This window comes from Drosophila obscura, unplaced genomic scaffold, assembly GCF_018151105.1.
Source record: "Drosophila obscura isolate BZ-5 IFL unplaced genomic scaffold, ASM1815110v1 contig_73, whole genome shotgun sequence".
Taxonomy (NCBI): Eukaryota; Metazoa; Arthropoda; class Insecta; order Diptera; family Drosophilidae; genus Drosophila; species Drosophila obscura.
In genome coordinates, this window is record NW_024542865.1 from 7,743,620 (window position 1) to 7,759,289 (window position 15,670).

Consider the following 15,670-nt stretch of genomic DNA (forward strand, 5'->3'; position numbering starts at 1 on the left):
AGCCATCTTCGTGTCACTAGGGGTGTAAGGGTGTAAGGATGGGGAGGGGATGAGTAGTATACATATTGTGTGGAAAGTTGAGTTTAAGGTGTACCAATATGTATGTCAACGTGTGTGTGTGTGTGTGTGTGCTTCAGCAAAGAAGTTCTTGGGATGGAAGCGAGTCCAGGCAAACCCACCCAATACCCACCCACACATACATATATATGTATCTGCGGGTTCTTCGTTACCGTTACCGCCAAGTGTCATTATGTGTGTGGGGATTTGGATTAGGATTCAGAGATTTCTATGTACATAGACTTTTGGGGAGTGGCTGGACATGGAAAAGCAGACTAGACTATCCTATCCAATCAGAAGCAAAGAAACACACAAAGTGCTTATTTTTTTAGGTTTTTTTTTTTCTTTCTTTCTTTTCTTTTTCTTTTCAGTTTCTTTTATCTGCTGTGTGTGGGGGGGGGGGGGGTCACATGTATAGTCTCGTGTATAGTCCTTGAAGGTGCTGGCAAAATCTAACCTAGTACTTTTTTCTTTTAAGTGTAGTATATGTATATTATATATATATATAACTAGAGAAGTTCCGCGAAATTCGGTCTACTACTCAAACTATCAACAAGTTTTCTAATGTTAGCTCAAAAAAAAATAATATATATATATATATAATCAAGTTTCATGTGTAATAGTGTTAGAAAACGCAAAACGATTTTACAAAGTTGAAGCCGGGCGTGTGTGTGTGTGTATGTGTGTGTGTTGATTAGAGTTTGAATACGAAATTATGTTTAGATTTCTTTTGGATTTTTGGTTGTGGTTTTCTTCGTTTTGGTACTCAACTGTGTGTGTGTGTGTGTGTGTGTGTGGGGGGAGGGGTATGTGTTTCCTTTCAAAAGGATAACTCGTAAAATGCTTAGACGTATAAATATGCTCTCCTAATGTTAGTACGTAATAATCACATTGACTGCCGCCATTGCCATCTCTCTTGCTCTCGATCTCCACCAGCCTTAGCTTCAGCTACAGCTCCAGCTCCAGCTCCAGCGTCCAGTGCTCTATCGTTCTTCCATCGTGTCGACTGCAGCTGGGCGAGCTACTTGGTTCGGGCCCTTCGTTCGGACTACATGTGATGCCATTGCGTTACAGCCACATTGGCATTATCGTTGAGGCGAGCAATCTCCTCGTGCAGCTTGTGGCCGAGCCACTGCATGAAGATGCGGCGATAGGCGTACTGGCTGAGGCGCAATGGATTGCCACGCCTTAGGCCCTGATCCGTCTCCCCGTACTCGTCCAGATACGGCGGCTGGACATAGCAGCCCTTGCCGCGGCCCAGATACACCACCTGGCAGTCCCGTATGCGCAAGAATATGCCAACCTCGGCGCCGCAGCTGTGGGCATGATGGGTGCAGGCACCCACCGACATCTTTCCCAGCTCTGGCTGGCAGCAGTACGACTGGCCACAGAGCACTTCGCCACAGATCAGGCACATCGTTGGGGTCTTCATTTCCTCGCGCTCGTTGTTGGGACAGAAAATGTCCGATACGCTGTTGATCAGATCGCTGTAATCCTCAAAGAGCGGCTTCAGCTCCGGCAGGGGGCGCAGGCATGGCAACACCTCCACGGGCTCGCCATAGCGTGAGCTGCACTGCTCGGCCTGGCGCAGGATGTGCGGATGAGAGGCAAAGTTGTGCATCATGGTGGCATAGACTGTCTCCATATCGAAATAGACGCCCATGTCGGCATCCAGACCCAGGTACTGGCACATCAGGTCGAATCTATCGGGCTGTTCTGTGGGGAACGTGTCGGGGAACTCCACATCGGTCAAGCAGCGGTAGAAGAGGCAGGCGCAGCGCAGGAAGGAGCCCATCTGATACTGGACGTGCTCCAGCATCAAGGCCAAGTGCTGCAGCTCGCACGGGATAACCACAGTCTGCTCTTGATTCTGACTCTGACTCTGGTTCTGTTTCTCCTCCGACTCCGCTTCCTTTTGCAGCACCAACTGGCGCACGCGGGCTGGCACATTGTAGCGACGATAGAACGCCACCATATTCTCCTGAATCTTCGAGGGCAGTTGCTCCACATACGCCAGCTGAGCGAGCTCCGTCCCCTCGCCGGCCTCCTCCTTGGCCCGCCGACTGGCCAGCTCCTTCTCAACGTCAAAGCAGATAACGGCCTTTGTGACATTGGCCAGGAACATGGTCTGCAACATGTAGAAATCGAACATGCTGCCGCTGGGCAGGACGGCGTAATCTGCAAATAAAAAGAAATCAAAATCAATAATCGATAAGGAGATGTAAGTGGCACTGGCACTGGCACTTACCATTCTCTTTCACCATGAGGTTGAGGACACCGAAATTTAGCTGGACTAGCATGCGGAAGCAGTCCCATTCGAGGACACTGGTTCCCTTCTGGTTGAATATGGTGTCCAGCAGCTTGGACGCCAGTTCGGGCCGGTGCGGGGCCCAGCTCGAGTAGAGGGCGCAGGCGCGCACCAGGTTCGTGGTGCACGTCTGATGGCGCATGGGCATCTCCACCTTGAGCGGCTTGCGCATGGTGAACATGTAGATCTCGAGGGACTCCAGGGTGTAGCTGCATGTGTCAAAGACCAGGTACGGGCTCTCGCTCTCGCTCTCGCCGCCTACGCCGCCCTCTGCGGCAGCGTTCGGCTGCTGGCTGATCATCGCATTCTGCAGCGCCTTGTTGAAGGAGGTCATCACTTCCATGCAGGTGGTGTGTAGTTGCGGCTTCTCGATCAGCTGCACAGTTCGTTCGAACTGGGCCAGATCGCCGATCACATTGGACTTGCGCAGCACGCTCGAATACTGCCACATGGTGTTGTCGGCGGCAGGAGCCGCTAGCTCCCCGCCAAGGGTCCGCATGATCTCCACGAAGCAGTCCAGGGGCAAGTAGTTCTCGGAGCCGCAGACAGCCGGCGGCACTCCGCTTTGGTCGGGTATGAGACCGGCCAGCGGCTCGCTGACGGGCAGCACAGTGTTGCTGAGGGCCCGGCAATACGGGCAGTGGAACTCCACGTTGTGGCCCTGGCTGAGGGCGAGGCGGTTCCGGTGGAGGCGACGCTGCTCCTTGGACTCCTCGTTGCTGTAGTACTCCTGCCAGCACTTGTAGTGCATCACATGGCCGCAGCAGCTCACGTGCATGCCACTCTTGCCCTTGTAGTGGCCCGGCGTGGTCAGGATCACGCGCGAGGTCTGCACAAAGGCGGAGCTAACGAGCGGCGGCCCGTCCGGGTTGATGCTGCAGTTCTCGAAGCACAGGATGCACTTGAAGCTGTTCTCCTGCGCCTGATAATGGGCCCGATTGGGTCCCAGGCAGGCCGGGTTCTGCTTGATCAGCAGAGCGGCCGCACCCTGCTCCTCTAGGCTCTCGCCCGGTATATCCTCCCAGTCCATTGCACTGCCGCCCATCGAGGCTGCCGCCCTGCTGCCCGAGGCTCCCGATCCAGCGGTATCCTGTTCCAGGTCGCTGTTGGCGAACATCTCGGCGTTCGACTTCATGAACGTGTTCTGGGCGCTCTGCATCTGGGCCATGATCTTGGCTCGACGCTCGGCGGCCAGCTTGGCGCGGGTCTCCTTCTCCTTTCGTGCCTGCTCCTCGGATGTCAGCGGCAGCTCCTCGGCCGACTTCTTCTGAGAGCCACTGGGGCCGGCCGCTGCTGCTGGCGCCTGCTTGGCCTGCATATCCTTGAAGCGCTTGATGGTCCACAACACAAAGTCGCGATGTGCCTCCAGCTGTGGCAAAATGAACCAAAATTAAATTAAAGTTTCCATTCAAAGGATTGGATTGGATTGGATTGGATTACTCACCCTTGGGCAGCGGGCCAGCTCGTCCAACTTGTCGAGGATTCCATACTGCTGTGCGCGCTCATAGAAACTGAGGAACGGGTAGTGCTCGCTCAGTTCCTCTTGGATGGCAAAGCCGAGCAAATGTAAAATCTGAAATCAAAATTCAAAAAGAAATGATTGTTAGCAGGGAACACAGGTGGTGGGGTAGAGCACAGGGAACACAGGAAACATACCTTCTGGACATGGGATTCTGAGAAGGAGCGACTGCGAATGTCCAGGGCCCGATCCATAGTCAAAGTGCAGATGCTGAGGAACACATTGCACTGCAATATGTTGGCCATGGACCTATAGCAATGGCAGCAAGAGAAGAAGGTGCAAGGTTAGCTTTAGCTTAAGCATTAGCATTAGCATCTACTGCCGCATGAGATGCGAGACTCACGTGAATGCTGGTGTCAACTGCGGCAGCATGGGCGGCGGACAGCACACGAGTTCCTTCTTGGCCTTGCGGCGCTCCCGCTGCAGCTCCTCGGCCTTCGATTTGTCCTCCTTGGTGTAGTGATAGAAGTACACGTTGAATTCCTCGTACAGTGACTCCTTCAGCACGTAGACGCCCTTGCGGTCGGCACCCACGGGCTTCTTGAACGTGGCCACCGTGTTGATGACGTCCTCGAAGACGCTGTCGCTGTTTCCGCCCGTGGTGTCGGGCAGGGCGCGACTCAGCTCCGAGTGGGAGTAGGACTTGATGCACAGCAGCTGGATGATCTCCTTGCGCAATCGATCCTCTTCGGTAACGAGCGACACTCCTGGCATCCAGCGCTCCCCTATGATGACGATGAGCAGCTCGAGGAACTCGTCGATCATCGACAGCTGCCGCATGAACTCTTCGTCGACGGGGGACTCGGCCAGCAGCGTCTCGTAGTTGGGCTGGGCCCAGCCGATCAGATTGAACTTGTTCAGGGCATGGATGAGGAACTCGTTGCTCTCCATCAGCGAGGCCCCGATTTGCAGGCACACAATGTCCCTGTCCAGCATCTCGACGCGGCACCGCACGTTTCTGTAGAAGTACAGCTGGTGGAGCAGCGAGTAGCCGTTGCGGCGCCACATTCCGGCGGCCACCTGGGCAATCATCGCATGGGTGCACAGCACCGGCTCGATGATCTCGCGCGGCGTCAGCTTGATGTTCAGCGCCTCGGTCTCGGCCACCAGGCAGTCGTAGCTCAGGTCGTGGGCACCCAGATGCAGGTAGATACCGGCATAGAAGCGAGTCAATGGCAGATGAATCGACACCGGCCGCACTGAGACATCGTAGACGAGGCAGCTGGCCACATGCCCGGCCACACTTCTGGCCTCCGCCTCCTCGCTGCCAGCTCCGCCGACAATGAAGTTGTTGCTGACCAGCGACCGCACCGTCATCTTGTAGAGCTTGTGCAGCAGCGTCTTGTCGGTGGACGCCCACTCGATCACCTGCGAAATGGTGGTGGCCAGCTTGATGTGCAGATTGAAGGCGCACTCCCACTCCGGCTCGTAGTCCATGTGCTGGCCCGTCTGGCGGGTAATCGACTCCATGCCCTGCATCACATTGAGGACGCGCATCAGGGCCTTGCAGCCCTCGAGGAATCCCGTGCGCAGCTCGTTGCTGAGGACATCTGGCTTGAGGCTGAGCAGATAGCGCAGATCGTATAGGATGTAGTTGGCGCGCTTGAAGAAGGACAGGCTGGCGATGTTCTTGCTGAAGTGCAGTGTGCGGTTGAGGATGAACTTCTCGATGGCCACGTAGTAGAAGGTGTGCAGCAGCTTGTCGAAGATTCCCTCCTTGGCGATGAGGCGATGGGCAATGCTGGGCACCGTGAACAGCTGCACGCTGAGGGAGACGATCGAGAAGGCGTGATCGTGGTCGTCGTTGATGAAGTCCTCCACGATGGTCGCGTAGCGGCGCGAGAACTCCTGGGCCAGCACCATCTTGTTCTCGTACTCCATGAGCATGCCCGAGATGAGGAGGCGGTGCCAGCAGGTGCGCGCCGTCTTCCACAGCTTCACGTCGTACTCGAGGATGTGGCGGATGCAGAAGGACTCCTGCTTGCGCTGCACCAGCTCGGAGAAGGTCTTGCGGAAGAGGTAGTGGCGGACGAGGAACTCCTGGAACCAGCTGAGCAGCTGCAAGGCAAACTGCTGGCAGGCCACAGAGTTGATGTGCAGCACGGTGGTGCGCAGCGACTGGTTGTTCCGGGGATTGGCTAGGAGACCGCTCGGCGGTATCATCTGGTTCTCTATGTCCGTCTTCAGGTCGTTGCACTCCTTGAACGTGTCGCACTTGACCACGGCCCTGCCCTCGCGGTCTATGGCCGCCACTATTTCCATGGCCTCCTTTTTGCGGCACTTGGCGATCTTTGTCAGCGTCTGGATGACCTGGTCGAACGTATGCGACTCGTCGTTGTACAGCACCGTGCAGAAGTTCGCCCCATCCAGCCCCAGGCCCTCCCCGTCCAGGCACTGCAGACTGGCGTTCGGCTCGATCTCCAGATAGTTGACGCAAAACGCCAGAATGGCACTGAAGCAGATCTCGCTGCGCTCCAGCACGGCCCCAGTGATGATCTTGCTCTCGAGCGGATTCTTACGATTATCCTGCATCAGATGGGAGGGAGGGGATTGGGTATGGTAAAGGGTGAAAATATAAGCGATCGCCTTTGTCCTCTTTGAAGCATTTGTGGCACTTTTTACTCACCAAATGCAGATGACAATAGTGATCCTTCTTCCAGGCCTCATTGTCCCCACAATCGCAGCAGCCACCGCCCCCAGAGGTGGACATTTTGTACTTGTGGAAGCGATGCGCCGACTGCTTAAAGCAGTTCACGCACAGCACACAGGTGGGATCCATGCCACACTCACGGCAGCTGTAGGTGGGCTCCCCATTCTTGAAGACCTTGCCGCAAACGGTGGCGGTATTGCCCTCGAGGAGCAGCTTCTCCAGCGCCGATTTTGGATTATCTCCTAACATGAACTCGACCAGAACATCGATTATCTCCTCTTTGGCCATGGACTCCTTGAACATGCATTTAACTGAGAAAAAAAGAGAGAGGAGAGGCATGAAGATTATTTAAAAGATTACAAGAACGAATCGAGAAGGATGGATGGATGGAGCAGCACACAGAAAGTGATCTGTGGTTACCGGTTACCGATTACCGTTAACCGGAAGGGATGTTAGCAAGGGGGTGTTGGGCTAACGGTAGTTATTAATCTGGGCCTAGTACGGAAGTGTGTGTGTGTGTGTGTGTGCGCTATGGCTGACAAATGTAAGGGGCCCAACACACACGTTCAGTATGAGGCAGTTCAGTATTAGGCATCGTCGTTGATTCAGTCATTGTTCGTTTAGCGGTGATGCTACATACATATGTGCAACATCATTGTCTGTCTAAAATATCACTTAGTTAGTTATTGGAAACAGGTTAAACAGCATGAATATATGTACATATGTATATCATGACAGTCTTGATAATCTCGTGATTATTATGATGATGATGATGTTGCGCGACCGCAAGAGAACGAGTTTTCCGAATTGAAATCAAAACCCCACAAATCGTCAAATACAACAAACACAAATACAGTTCAAGGTCGCGCCGTCATATGCAACACATATGCATGCATACATACATACATCCAAATGAACTCTGCATCGTAAAGAGCGAGAAAGATAGACAGTTAGATAGTGAGAAAGAGAGAAAAAGAAAGAGAATGAGAGAGTAAGTGAGAGTGGGAGGCGAAGAGAGAGAGAGTCAGATGTTCCCGTTAGCTGCTTTTTTATTTGTTTTGTTTTGTTTTTTTCTTGTTGGTTTTTTTTTTGGGCGATAAGCAAAAGGCGAGAACTTTTTCCATAATCGACAACGCATCTGAGAATCTGACGTCGCACCGTTTCTCGGGCTATCAACGAAAATAACAAATACAAAATCTGCAGTGCACATACATACATACATGTATGTAAATATTTACATATGTATTTACATACTGTAGGTATATATATATGAACATACATATCTATAGGTAATATTCTTTCTGCATGCAAAATGTTCCCCTGTAAACATACATATCTTTGCATGTACATGTGCAACAGTGTGCTGCTGCTGCTGCTGAGGCGTAGTAGACTGGAACAAAGAACGGAACGGGTGGGGGGAGGGTCTAGAACAGAACAGAGTAGAATAGAACAGCACGGAAATGAAATGAACTGAACTGAACGGAACTGAACGGAACAAAACGGAAAAGATCGCAAGTGAGGAAGCGGCAGTGTCTCATCCATGCCCATATTCCAGACTCTCCTGACGACAAGCAAACAAAAAAACTCAGCCAGACCAACACACGGAAATGTTCGGCCTACTACGACAGGAAGCCAGGAGGTGTTAGGATTAATCAGCTAGCCTTCCTTCGTTCAGATCTCAGCAAAGTATCTATTTATTTCGGGGGCATATGAGTTAAATCCTGTCAAAACACGAGAGCAAACAGGAGAGCTGCAAGTGAGGCCGAGGAGGCTCCCCACCTGAATACCCAAATACTCAAATGTAAACAACAAAAATTAAGCAGAAAAGAACCGATTATTTTAAGTTGAATATATGTGTATTAACAACACGAATTATTCCCCAATGGCAGTGGGCGATCGACCCCTTACATTCATATATAAATCATCATATGTATGTACATGTGTACGTATGTATGTATTTACATGACTATATATGCATGCGCGAAACACGAATGCATTCCACACAAGAAAATACAAATGTAAATACATATTTACATATGTATTTATGTCTAATTGTATCAGCCACAAAGAAACAAAACACACAAATTCGTAATCCAAGTATAAAGAAAGTTGCAGAAATCGGGGGACACGTCAGTGGACTGGAACCTGCGACCTGCGACTGAGGCTGTGCCTGGGTCTGTTCCGTTTTGGTCCGAACGAGGACCAGATAAAAGCAAGTTGAATAAACCGAATCTACATATGTATGTATGCATTTAACAATCTGTTTTATCAGTCATCGTCGTCACAACAATCGTGGCCCAATCGTCTGTCCTCGCAATCTCAGCGTGTTCTGTTCTTTTCTGTTCTGGACGCGTTGTCTACTCTATTACCAATTGGACAACAGCAAATATTAGCCACTGTTTGAACTGATTTGGCAGATTCCTCTGATGGAAGAAAGCAAGAAGGGCAGTCCTACTGATTCTACATAAAGTTTAGCTTTTCCTGCACCAATGTTCCCATAGTTATCCGATCCTGCAATCCCCCTGCACGGGCTCTACAAGAAGTTTTGTGAACAAACACACAAATATAATAACAGATAAATAATATGATTTGTTGCTAGGAAGAGATTCGGAGAGATTTGGGCATCGGGTGCCGGTGGACGGGGGGGAGCGTGAGGGAATTTTGCGGATATTCTCTTTTAGCTGATGAACCCTAAGTATGCAGTTGCCTCACCTGTATCCAGCTCGTTCTGATAGTCAAAGTACTTGGGCGACTCCTTCTTGAAGAACTCGATGAAGTCGTTGCGTTTCAGTGTGCCAGCCTGGAGTTTTAGCCGCCACTCCTTCAGCGGGGTGCTGCACTCGTCCGGGGGGCCCACTACAACGTCGTCCATATCGAAAAGATCCATCTTCTTCCTCCCAGTGTCAGTGTGTGTGTGTGTGTCGCTCCCGATGCTCAATGCCCGATGCTATGTTTTCGATGTTCTTTGCTCGATGCTCGTTGCGGTGCTCGTTGCGGTGTGTGTGATGTGCCTGCCTGCAGTTTTTATGCTTTTGGTGGTGTTGGTGTGCTTTTAGAGCTTTTCAGTTTCTTGCTTCTCCTCGCTGTCTCTTTCTGGCACTCAGCTGTGATTTAAGCGTGGGTGGCGGGTGGCTTGTCCTTCGCCGTTATTGCAACTATTGGGGCTGCGTTTAGACCAATTTGAATCAAGGTTTAGCGTAGGTGCCTCTGTGCCTATTTCCGCGCTGAGGAGGTACTAGCGTTCTCGTGGTTACTCGAAAATTTAATTATCAAAAACTGAATGGGAAACGAGAAAATAAAACACATTTTTAATTTATAGCGAAGTTTCACGCAAAGTTTTCGATCCCAAAGGAAGGATTGGTTTGAATCAATATCCCGTACAGAACACACTAGGCACACTTCGTCGTATTCATACATATGCATATGTATATGTGTGTGTACATGTATATGTACATATATGAGTGTTGCTGCGATTTGCGAATTTAGAATTTTTGTGTGTGGATAACAATGCGTTCTCGCACAGCACAAACGAACGAACCTTGCCTTTCCTAGCCACCTACCTACCACCCTACCCTACCACTACATCTACTGTGTTTGGAGGCAGAATTTTCAGTTCCGTCAGTTTCTTTCCGATACGTTCAGTTCTGCGCTTTTCGTCGCGTCGCCGTGGACAACAGGGAAAAATGCAAGTCGCAGTTTGCAACTGTTGCTTGGCAGACTTTTTCGTCTCTTCTGTATCCAATTTTTTGTTGTTTTTGTTTTTGCATTAGTTTTGGCAGCAAAACAAAACCAAAACGCACGCGAGCTATTCTATTGCCACGAACCGAAATGTAAGTGTGTGAGCGAGAGAGAACGAGAGGGTGGGCGAGAAAGAGAGCGCGCATGACATAAAAAAACACAACAAAAAAAGAGACAACACACGAGGCGTCGGGTCCTCCTTATATGTATAGTATATTATTTTGGTTATATTTATGATAATAATTTTGTTTAGTAATCTTTTGTTTTGTTGCGTTTTATTGTAGTAAACACTCTCAGCTCTCTCGCTTTTTTTTTATTCATCACCGCGCAGGGTTGGGTTCGAACCTCGCTTGGAACCTGATCCTACACACACACACACACACATGCAGGCACGTACATATGGTACATACATGTGTGTGATAAAGAGGCAATCGGGCAGCTGACGAAAGAGAATTAAGCAACACATCGCACACACACAAACACACAATTGGACACATACCGTACTTCGTTTCGTTTTCTACAAATCTATCAACTATTATCCACTTTCTATTAGCTTTTATTTAACTTCGCACACAAGCAGACAACCCGACGTCGTGGGACACAACGTCTGCTGCAATTTTAAAATTTCGCTTTCAGTTTTTGCTTTTCAGCTTTGCTTTTCACCAGTGTGACCGCGGACTTACCGAAAAAATATACATTATCATTTTCCAAATATACCATAAATATACCGAAGAAGAAAAAGTACTTAACCCACTTAACCCCCTCTCTATTTAAACAGTGAAAACCCTTCAATAAGCCGCGGAAAATAATACTGCTTGTATATTCTTCTTGTAGATCCATCCTTCCTCTTTGATTACAAGCAAATATTACAACGATATGTTTCACCTGAAATGCGTACAAAATGTTTCAAATTTCATAATATTCTTGCGTAATTCGAAATACCCACTGGTCGACAATGGGTTAGACGGTCTGTCCACGATGGAAATCATATTCCTCGAATTCCTCGATTTTGAAATTCTGTTTCATATTACCAGCCAGCTAGGTCTCCTAGCACTAAATATATAATTTTATCCAATTTATGAATCAATTTTCCACAATATTGGTTAGTTTTGAGGACTCTCTTGTATTGCATTGCTTACAAAATACAATTAAAACTAAGGAAGTCAAATCATATAACTTAAGTATTTGCTGAATTTCTGGTAAACCCGACATTAGCTATGAGTATGGACATTTGTATACCCTTAATCCTTAAATTAATGTTAAGGGCCGAGAAGCAAAGAAAATTGCATAGAAACGAGACTGATATGTGGTTAAATCTTTCTCTGCCGTTGACCTCGACATGCGACCAAAATTTTGTACGACACGGATAGCGAAAAAATATTATTTTATTGAATTGGATATTAGATATTTTACAATGTTACGTCTCTAACAACTAGCTTATACATGAGCAGCTTCGTCGCTTTGTCCGCTCGCTGTCTGCTTCCTGTGCTGCCTCCTTCTTGATTTTACAGATTCTTTAGCATAATCGCTCTTTTCCCGCTAAATTCCTCGCCGCACCGGCTTGGGAGCAAACAAGACCTTCGCCGGCTTGCAGAGCTCCAGCTCGCTTCCGGGGCGCACAGCCAGGCAGAGCTGAATCTCCACGAGGGATGCCTCCGTCCAGACACTGTGGGACAGCAGAATCGTCGTTCTTAGCCGCACATTCGTTTCGTGCTCCCCTTGCTCTGTCATGATGGGCTTGAAATCCGTCATTTTGGGCACCACTGTGTGCATGTGCTGGTCGGGGTACTTGATCTTGATGCGCATGTCAGCCTTCTGCGACTCCTGCAGATTGTCAATCTCTGCCACAAACGGAACGGCAGCAATCAGCCCAGCAGTCACCTTGATCACATTGTCCTGCGACTGCAGCGGGCACGGCTCGATTATGCTGGCCATACAGCGACGGATCTTCTCATTGGCGGGCGGCAGTGCCAAGGGCGGGGCATTCTGCACCAGGGGTAGAATCTCGCGGAAGACTCGACCGGGCCTTGGGTCCGTGATCGCGTCCAGTTTGGACAGCAGCTGGCGTGTGAAGCTATCCGGTTGGGCGTTGTTGGTCGATGCTTTAATGGACTTCTCCTCCTCCTCACCGGTAGTGCCAATGCTTGGGATCGGCAGCTGCTGCTCCTCATCCTTCGTGTTGGCCTTTATGTACTCACTGATGTCGCCAGCCGTCTGGAGCAGCATCTGACAGGGACCCAGGGCGCTCTGGGAGCGATCCTTCACCACCAGGACCAGATGCAGGGCGCTGGCACGCAGCCGCAGCTGCTTCACCTGCAGAATGTCCCAGTAGCTGAGCCCCGAAAACGTGTGCTGCAGCTTGAGACACTTGGTGATCAGGGCGGCCAGCGATTCCTTCAGAGGGACACGACTTCTGTGCGCCTTTGCGCAGCGCTGCATCTGCTCAATTTGTATCTGAGCGGACAGGAAAGTCTCCAGAAAGTTTGACGTCCCATATAGGCCCGAGTCGATGTCCCCAAGGCGCTGCAGAGAACATTTTGAACATTTTGTCATTCATTGGTTTGATTCAAGGTTTGGTTTACAGCGGAACTTACCTGGAGATTGGACTGGGCGGTTTTGAGCAGCTCCACGCGACCGTCGGACATGGTGACGATCTCGTCGATGTGGCTGAGAATCATTTTCAGGTATCCAGCGGAGCTGCCCGCCTTCTTGACGGCATCGTCGATCCGATGATTTGTGCACGAGGATGATGCGCCCTCTATGGGCAGCTGGGGGACCAGTCGCGGCATGCTGTCCCTCAAGTACGCATAGTGGCGGTGGGTGGCCGTTGGCAGAAGGCTGATGATGGGCATCAGATGCTCGGCGGCATTGAAGACGAGAATGAGCACGCACAGGTAGGTGGGATCCTCCACGTCTCGCTCGGGGGTCTCGAAGAACGGATGCACGTACAGCAGGTGAACGGCCACAGCCATGACGAGGTGCGGATGCTTCTGTCCAATCTTACGCATGCAGGCGTAGGTGGAATGCCGATCCTGCGGATACTTGGCCAGCACATCGAGCAGCTTCTGGACCACCATCAGCAGGCAGGTTTGTGTGGAGACGCGGCAGGCGCCCAGCATCAGATGCAGGCCCTCCCGCACGTCCACCGAGTAGTCTTCGAGCGAGCTCAGCATGGTCTCCAGCTGATCCTCCCGCAGCACTATGTGGCGAGCGATGGCCGTCAGACTGTAGATGGCCTTCAGCCGGACATCCTCGATCTCGTCGTTGAACATGTCCACCAGAAAGTCCAGACTGGTGAGAGCAAAGTCCGACCGCGAAAGCGCCAGCTTGCACATGGAGGTGACAGCAGCCGTCCTCACCTCCAGAAACTCATCCTCCAGGCCGTGAATGAGGGCTCCGCAGGCCCCACTGGCGATTATCGATATGCTCCTGGCATCCAGGTGCTCTTGGGGAGCGTCGTCCGCCCATCGCTTGCCCGACGACCACTCGCCGCTAGCCACCAGACGCGCCCCACGCTCGTGGGCCGTGCGCTTTCTGCGCAGATTGCTCATCAGTTTCTTGTCGAGCGTCTGATGGAGGAACTCTCGACTGACGTGGGTCATGCCACCCAACAGCTCGGCGGCCAGCACTCGAATCTGCAGCGAGAGATCACAGAGGGACTCGCACACCTTGCTGAACGCGGCATCGATCATTCGGATGTCCTCCTGCTGGCGCTCCGAGGCAATAATGAAGTCCGGATGACTGTTGCCCAGCATGTACACCAGTCTCAAGGCCTCCTTGCGCACGCACTCGTAGTCGTCCTTCATGGCATCCACGGCCCGCTTGTAGAGCACCGCTGGCAGATTGGATCCCCGCTCGCCGAGCGTCAGCAGAGCATGCAGAGCCTGCGCCCGCACCCCCGAATCCTGCGAGTCGATGTAGAAGGCCAATTTCCACGCGTAGTGCCGTTCGCCCTCCATTCGCGTTGCGAATCGGCCAATCACCAGCATCGCGTTCTTCTGCGTATGCGTGGAGCCGGAGCGCAGCGCCTCCTTGGCCAGATGAGCCACCTGTGTGTTGTAGGCCATCGGGACAAGATGTCGCCTGCGATCACCGATCCGGTAGAGGCACATCATTCCCTGTGCCAGCACCTTCTGCGAGGTCTCCTTGCGCAGCAAGTAGATCAGGTGGTCTATGATGAGTATCACGCCCGCCTCTGTGGTGCACTCGCAGCCGAGGCCGGAGAGCAGCTCCAGCAACTTCACTCGCACTGAAGTGTCGCTCTCCCGGTCCTGCAGCTGGAACAATTGGTATATCTTTGCGGAGGCCTCCTTCAGTTCGACCATATCCACATCTTCGTAGCAGATCTCATCCGTGATCTTGACGAGCACTTCCAGCAGCTCCTTGGTACTGCTTGGGCCAATGGCAGCGGTGGGGGCAGAGCCACTTGTTGCTGTCGTCCCTGCATTACTCATTGGCAGGGGTACTGCTAGGGGCACAGCTGCCGGTGTTTTCGTTGCTCCGCCAACTGCACCGGCGCCTGCCACTGCAGTGGCTGCTCCCAAATAGGGATCGAGCTGTGCCAACACCTGCAGTTTCCTCTCCACTGGCTTTGCTTTGGCGGTCAGTGTTTGAAGGCGTAGTTTCTTGAGTGGCGGCGCTCCATCGATGGTCTCAACTAAGGACCCGTGAGCCTTTTTAAAGGCCAGTGCCATGATTTTACTATATTTTTGGATGCAATTGCAACTTTTAATTAATTACAATATGAAACAAATAGAGATGACAAACCATCGATGGCACTATTGATAATATCGATAGTTGCGATGGTTTTTTGCGGTATATTTATGGGTTTTCTCGACCAACGATATATTGTTTGAGAGTGAAAAAGGATTTCGCCTAGAAAATGAACAATAAGTATTATAAAATTATAATATATATAATATATTAATTATTATATAATGTCAAAGACAGTAGCATTCCATAAAGTTAGCGGTATTTTATTAATTGTGGTTGATAATAATAATAAAATGCGAATTAAACCTTAATAAAAAAAATACACATGACAACCTCCATCTGTTTCACTGAACTGCCCTAAATTCCTTCAAGGTTAATAATTTTCTTCCCTGGTCGACAATGGGCTAACGTTCTTCTTGTTGATCGGAAATCATATTATACGATTTTGATATTCGGCTTAATATTACTAGCTAGCTAGGACCCCCAGCACTGAACACATAATTTCATTCAATAGATGAATGAATTCCCTAAAAGATTTGCTAACTTTAAACACCAATTTTTCATTGGTTTATTTATAAAATAAGTTTTAAGCAATAAAGATCTATGAATAAAACGTAATTTGATTTGAAACTCACAAAGTTTGCAACGTACTTAAATGTACTTAAATAAAGATGCTGGCGAGATG

The 15,670-nt window shown here is 50.4% G+C and overlaps 2 protein-coding genes across 2 annotated transcripts; both read right to left on the reverse strand.

Moving 5' to 3' along the window:
* Positions 1-823: 823 nt before the first annotated feature.
* On the reverse strand, positions 824-10,942 carry LOC111081573 (E3 ubiquitin-protein ligase UBR1). Its single transcript, XM_022377676.2, has 8 exons — positions 10,772-10,942; positions 9,247-9,810; positions 6,511-6,845; positions 4,228-6,410; positions 4,022-4,133; positions 3,810-3,938; positions 2,306-3,734; positions 824-2,235 (listed from the first exon to the last, which is right to left on the reverse strand). The coding sequence occupies exons 2-8, from the start codon at positions 9,419-9,421 to the stop codon at positions 1,106-1,108; spliced, it is 5,493 nt and encodes a 1,830-aa protein (XP_022233368.2). The 5' UTR covers positions 9,422-9,810; positions 10,772-10,942; the 3' UTR covers positions 824-1,105.
* A 691-nt stretch (positions 10,943-11,633) lies between these two features.
* On the reverse strand, positions 11,634-15,040 carry LOC111081611 (integrator complex subunit 4). Its single transcript, XM_022377721.2, has 2 exons — positions 12,867-15,040; positions 11,634-12,795 (listed from the first exon to the last, which is right to left on the reverse strand). Exons 1-2 carry the CDS (start codon positions 14,964-14,966, stop codon positions 11,812-11,814), a joined length of 3,084 nt encoding a protein of 1,027 aa, XP_022233413.1. The 5' UTR covers positions 14,967-15,040; the 3' UTR covers positions 11,634-11,811.
* Between the last annotated feature and the right edge of the window lie 630 nt (positions 15,041-15,670).

Bases quoted from the DNA above. Each gene is read 5' to 3' on its own strand.
- LOC111081573 (XM_022377676.2), bottom strand. From the start codon at position 9,421: ATGGATCTTTTCGATATGGACGACGTTGTAGTGGGCCCCCCGGACGAG. The intron at 3,735-3,809 runs GTGAGTAATCCA...ATTTTGCCACAG, and splicing joins AGCTGGCCCGCTGCCCAAGG to CTGGAGGCACATCGCGACTT. The intron at 2,236-2,305 runs GTAAGTGCCAGT...TTTTATTTGCAG, and splicing joins CCTCATGGTGAAAGAGAATG to ATTACGCCGTCCTGCCCAGC.
- LOC111081611 (XM_022377721.2), bottom strand. From the start codon at position 14,966: ATGGCACTGGCCTTTAAAAAGGCTCACGGGTCCTTAGTTGAGACCATC. The intron at 12,796-12,866 runs GTAAGTTCCGCT...TGTTCTCTGCAG, and splicing joins CCGCCCAGTCCAATCTCCAG to CGCCTTGGGGACATCGACTC.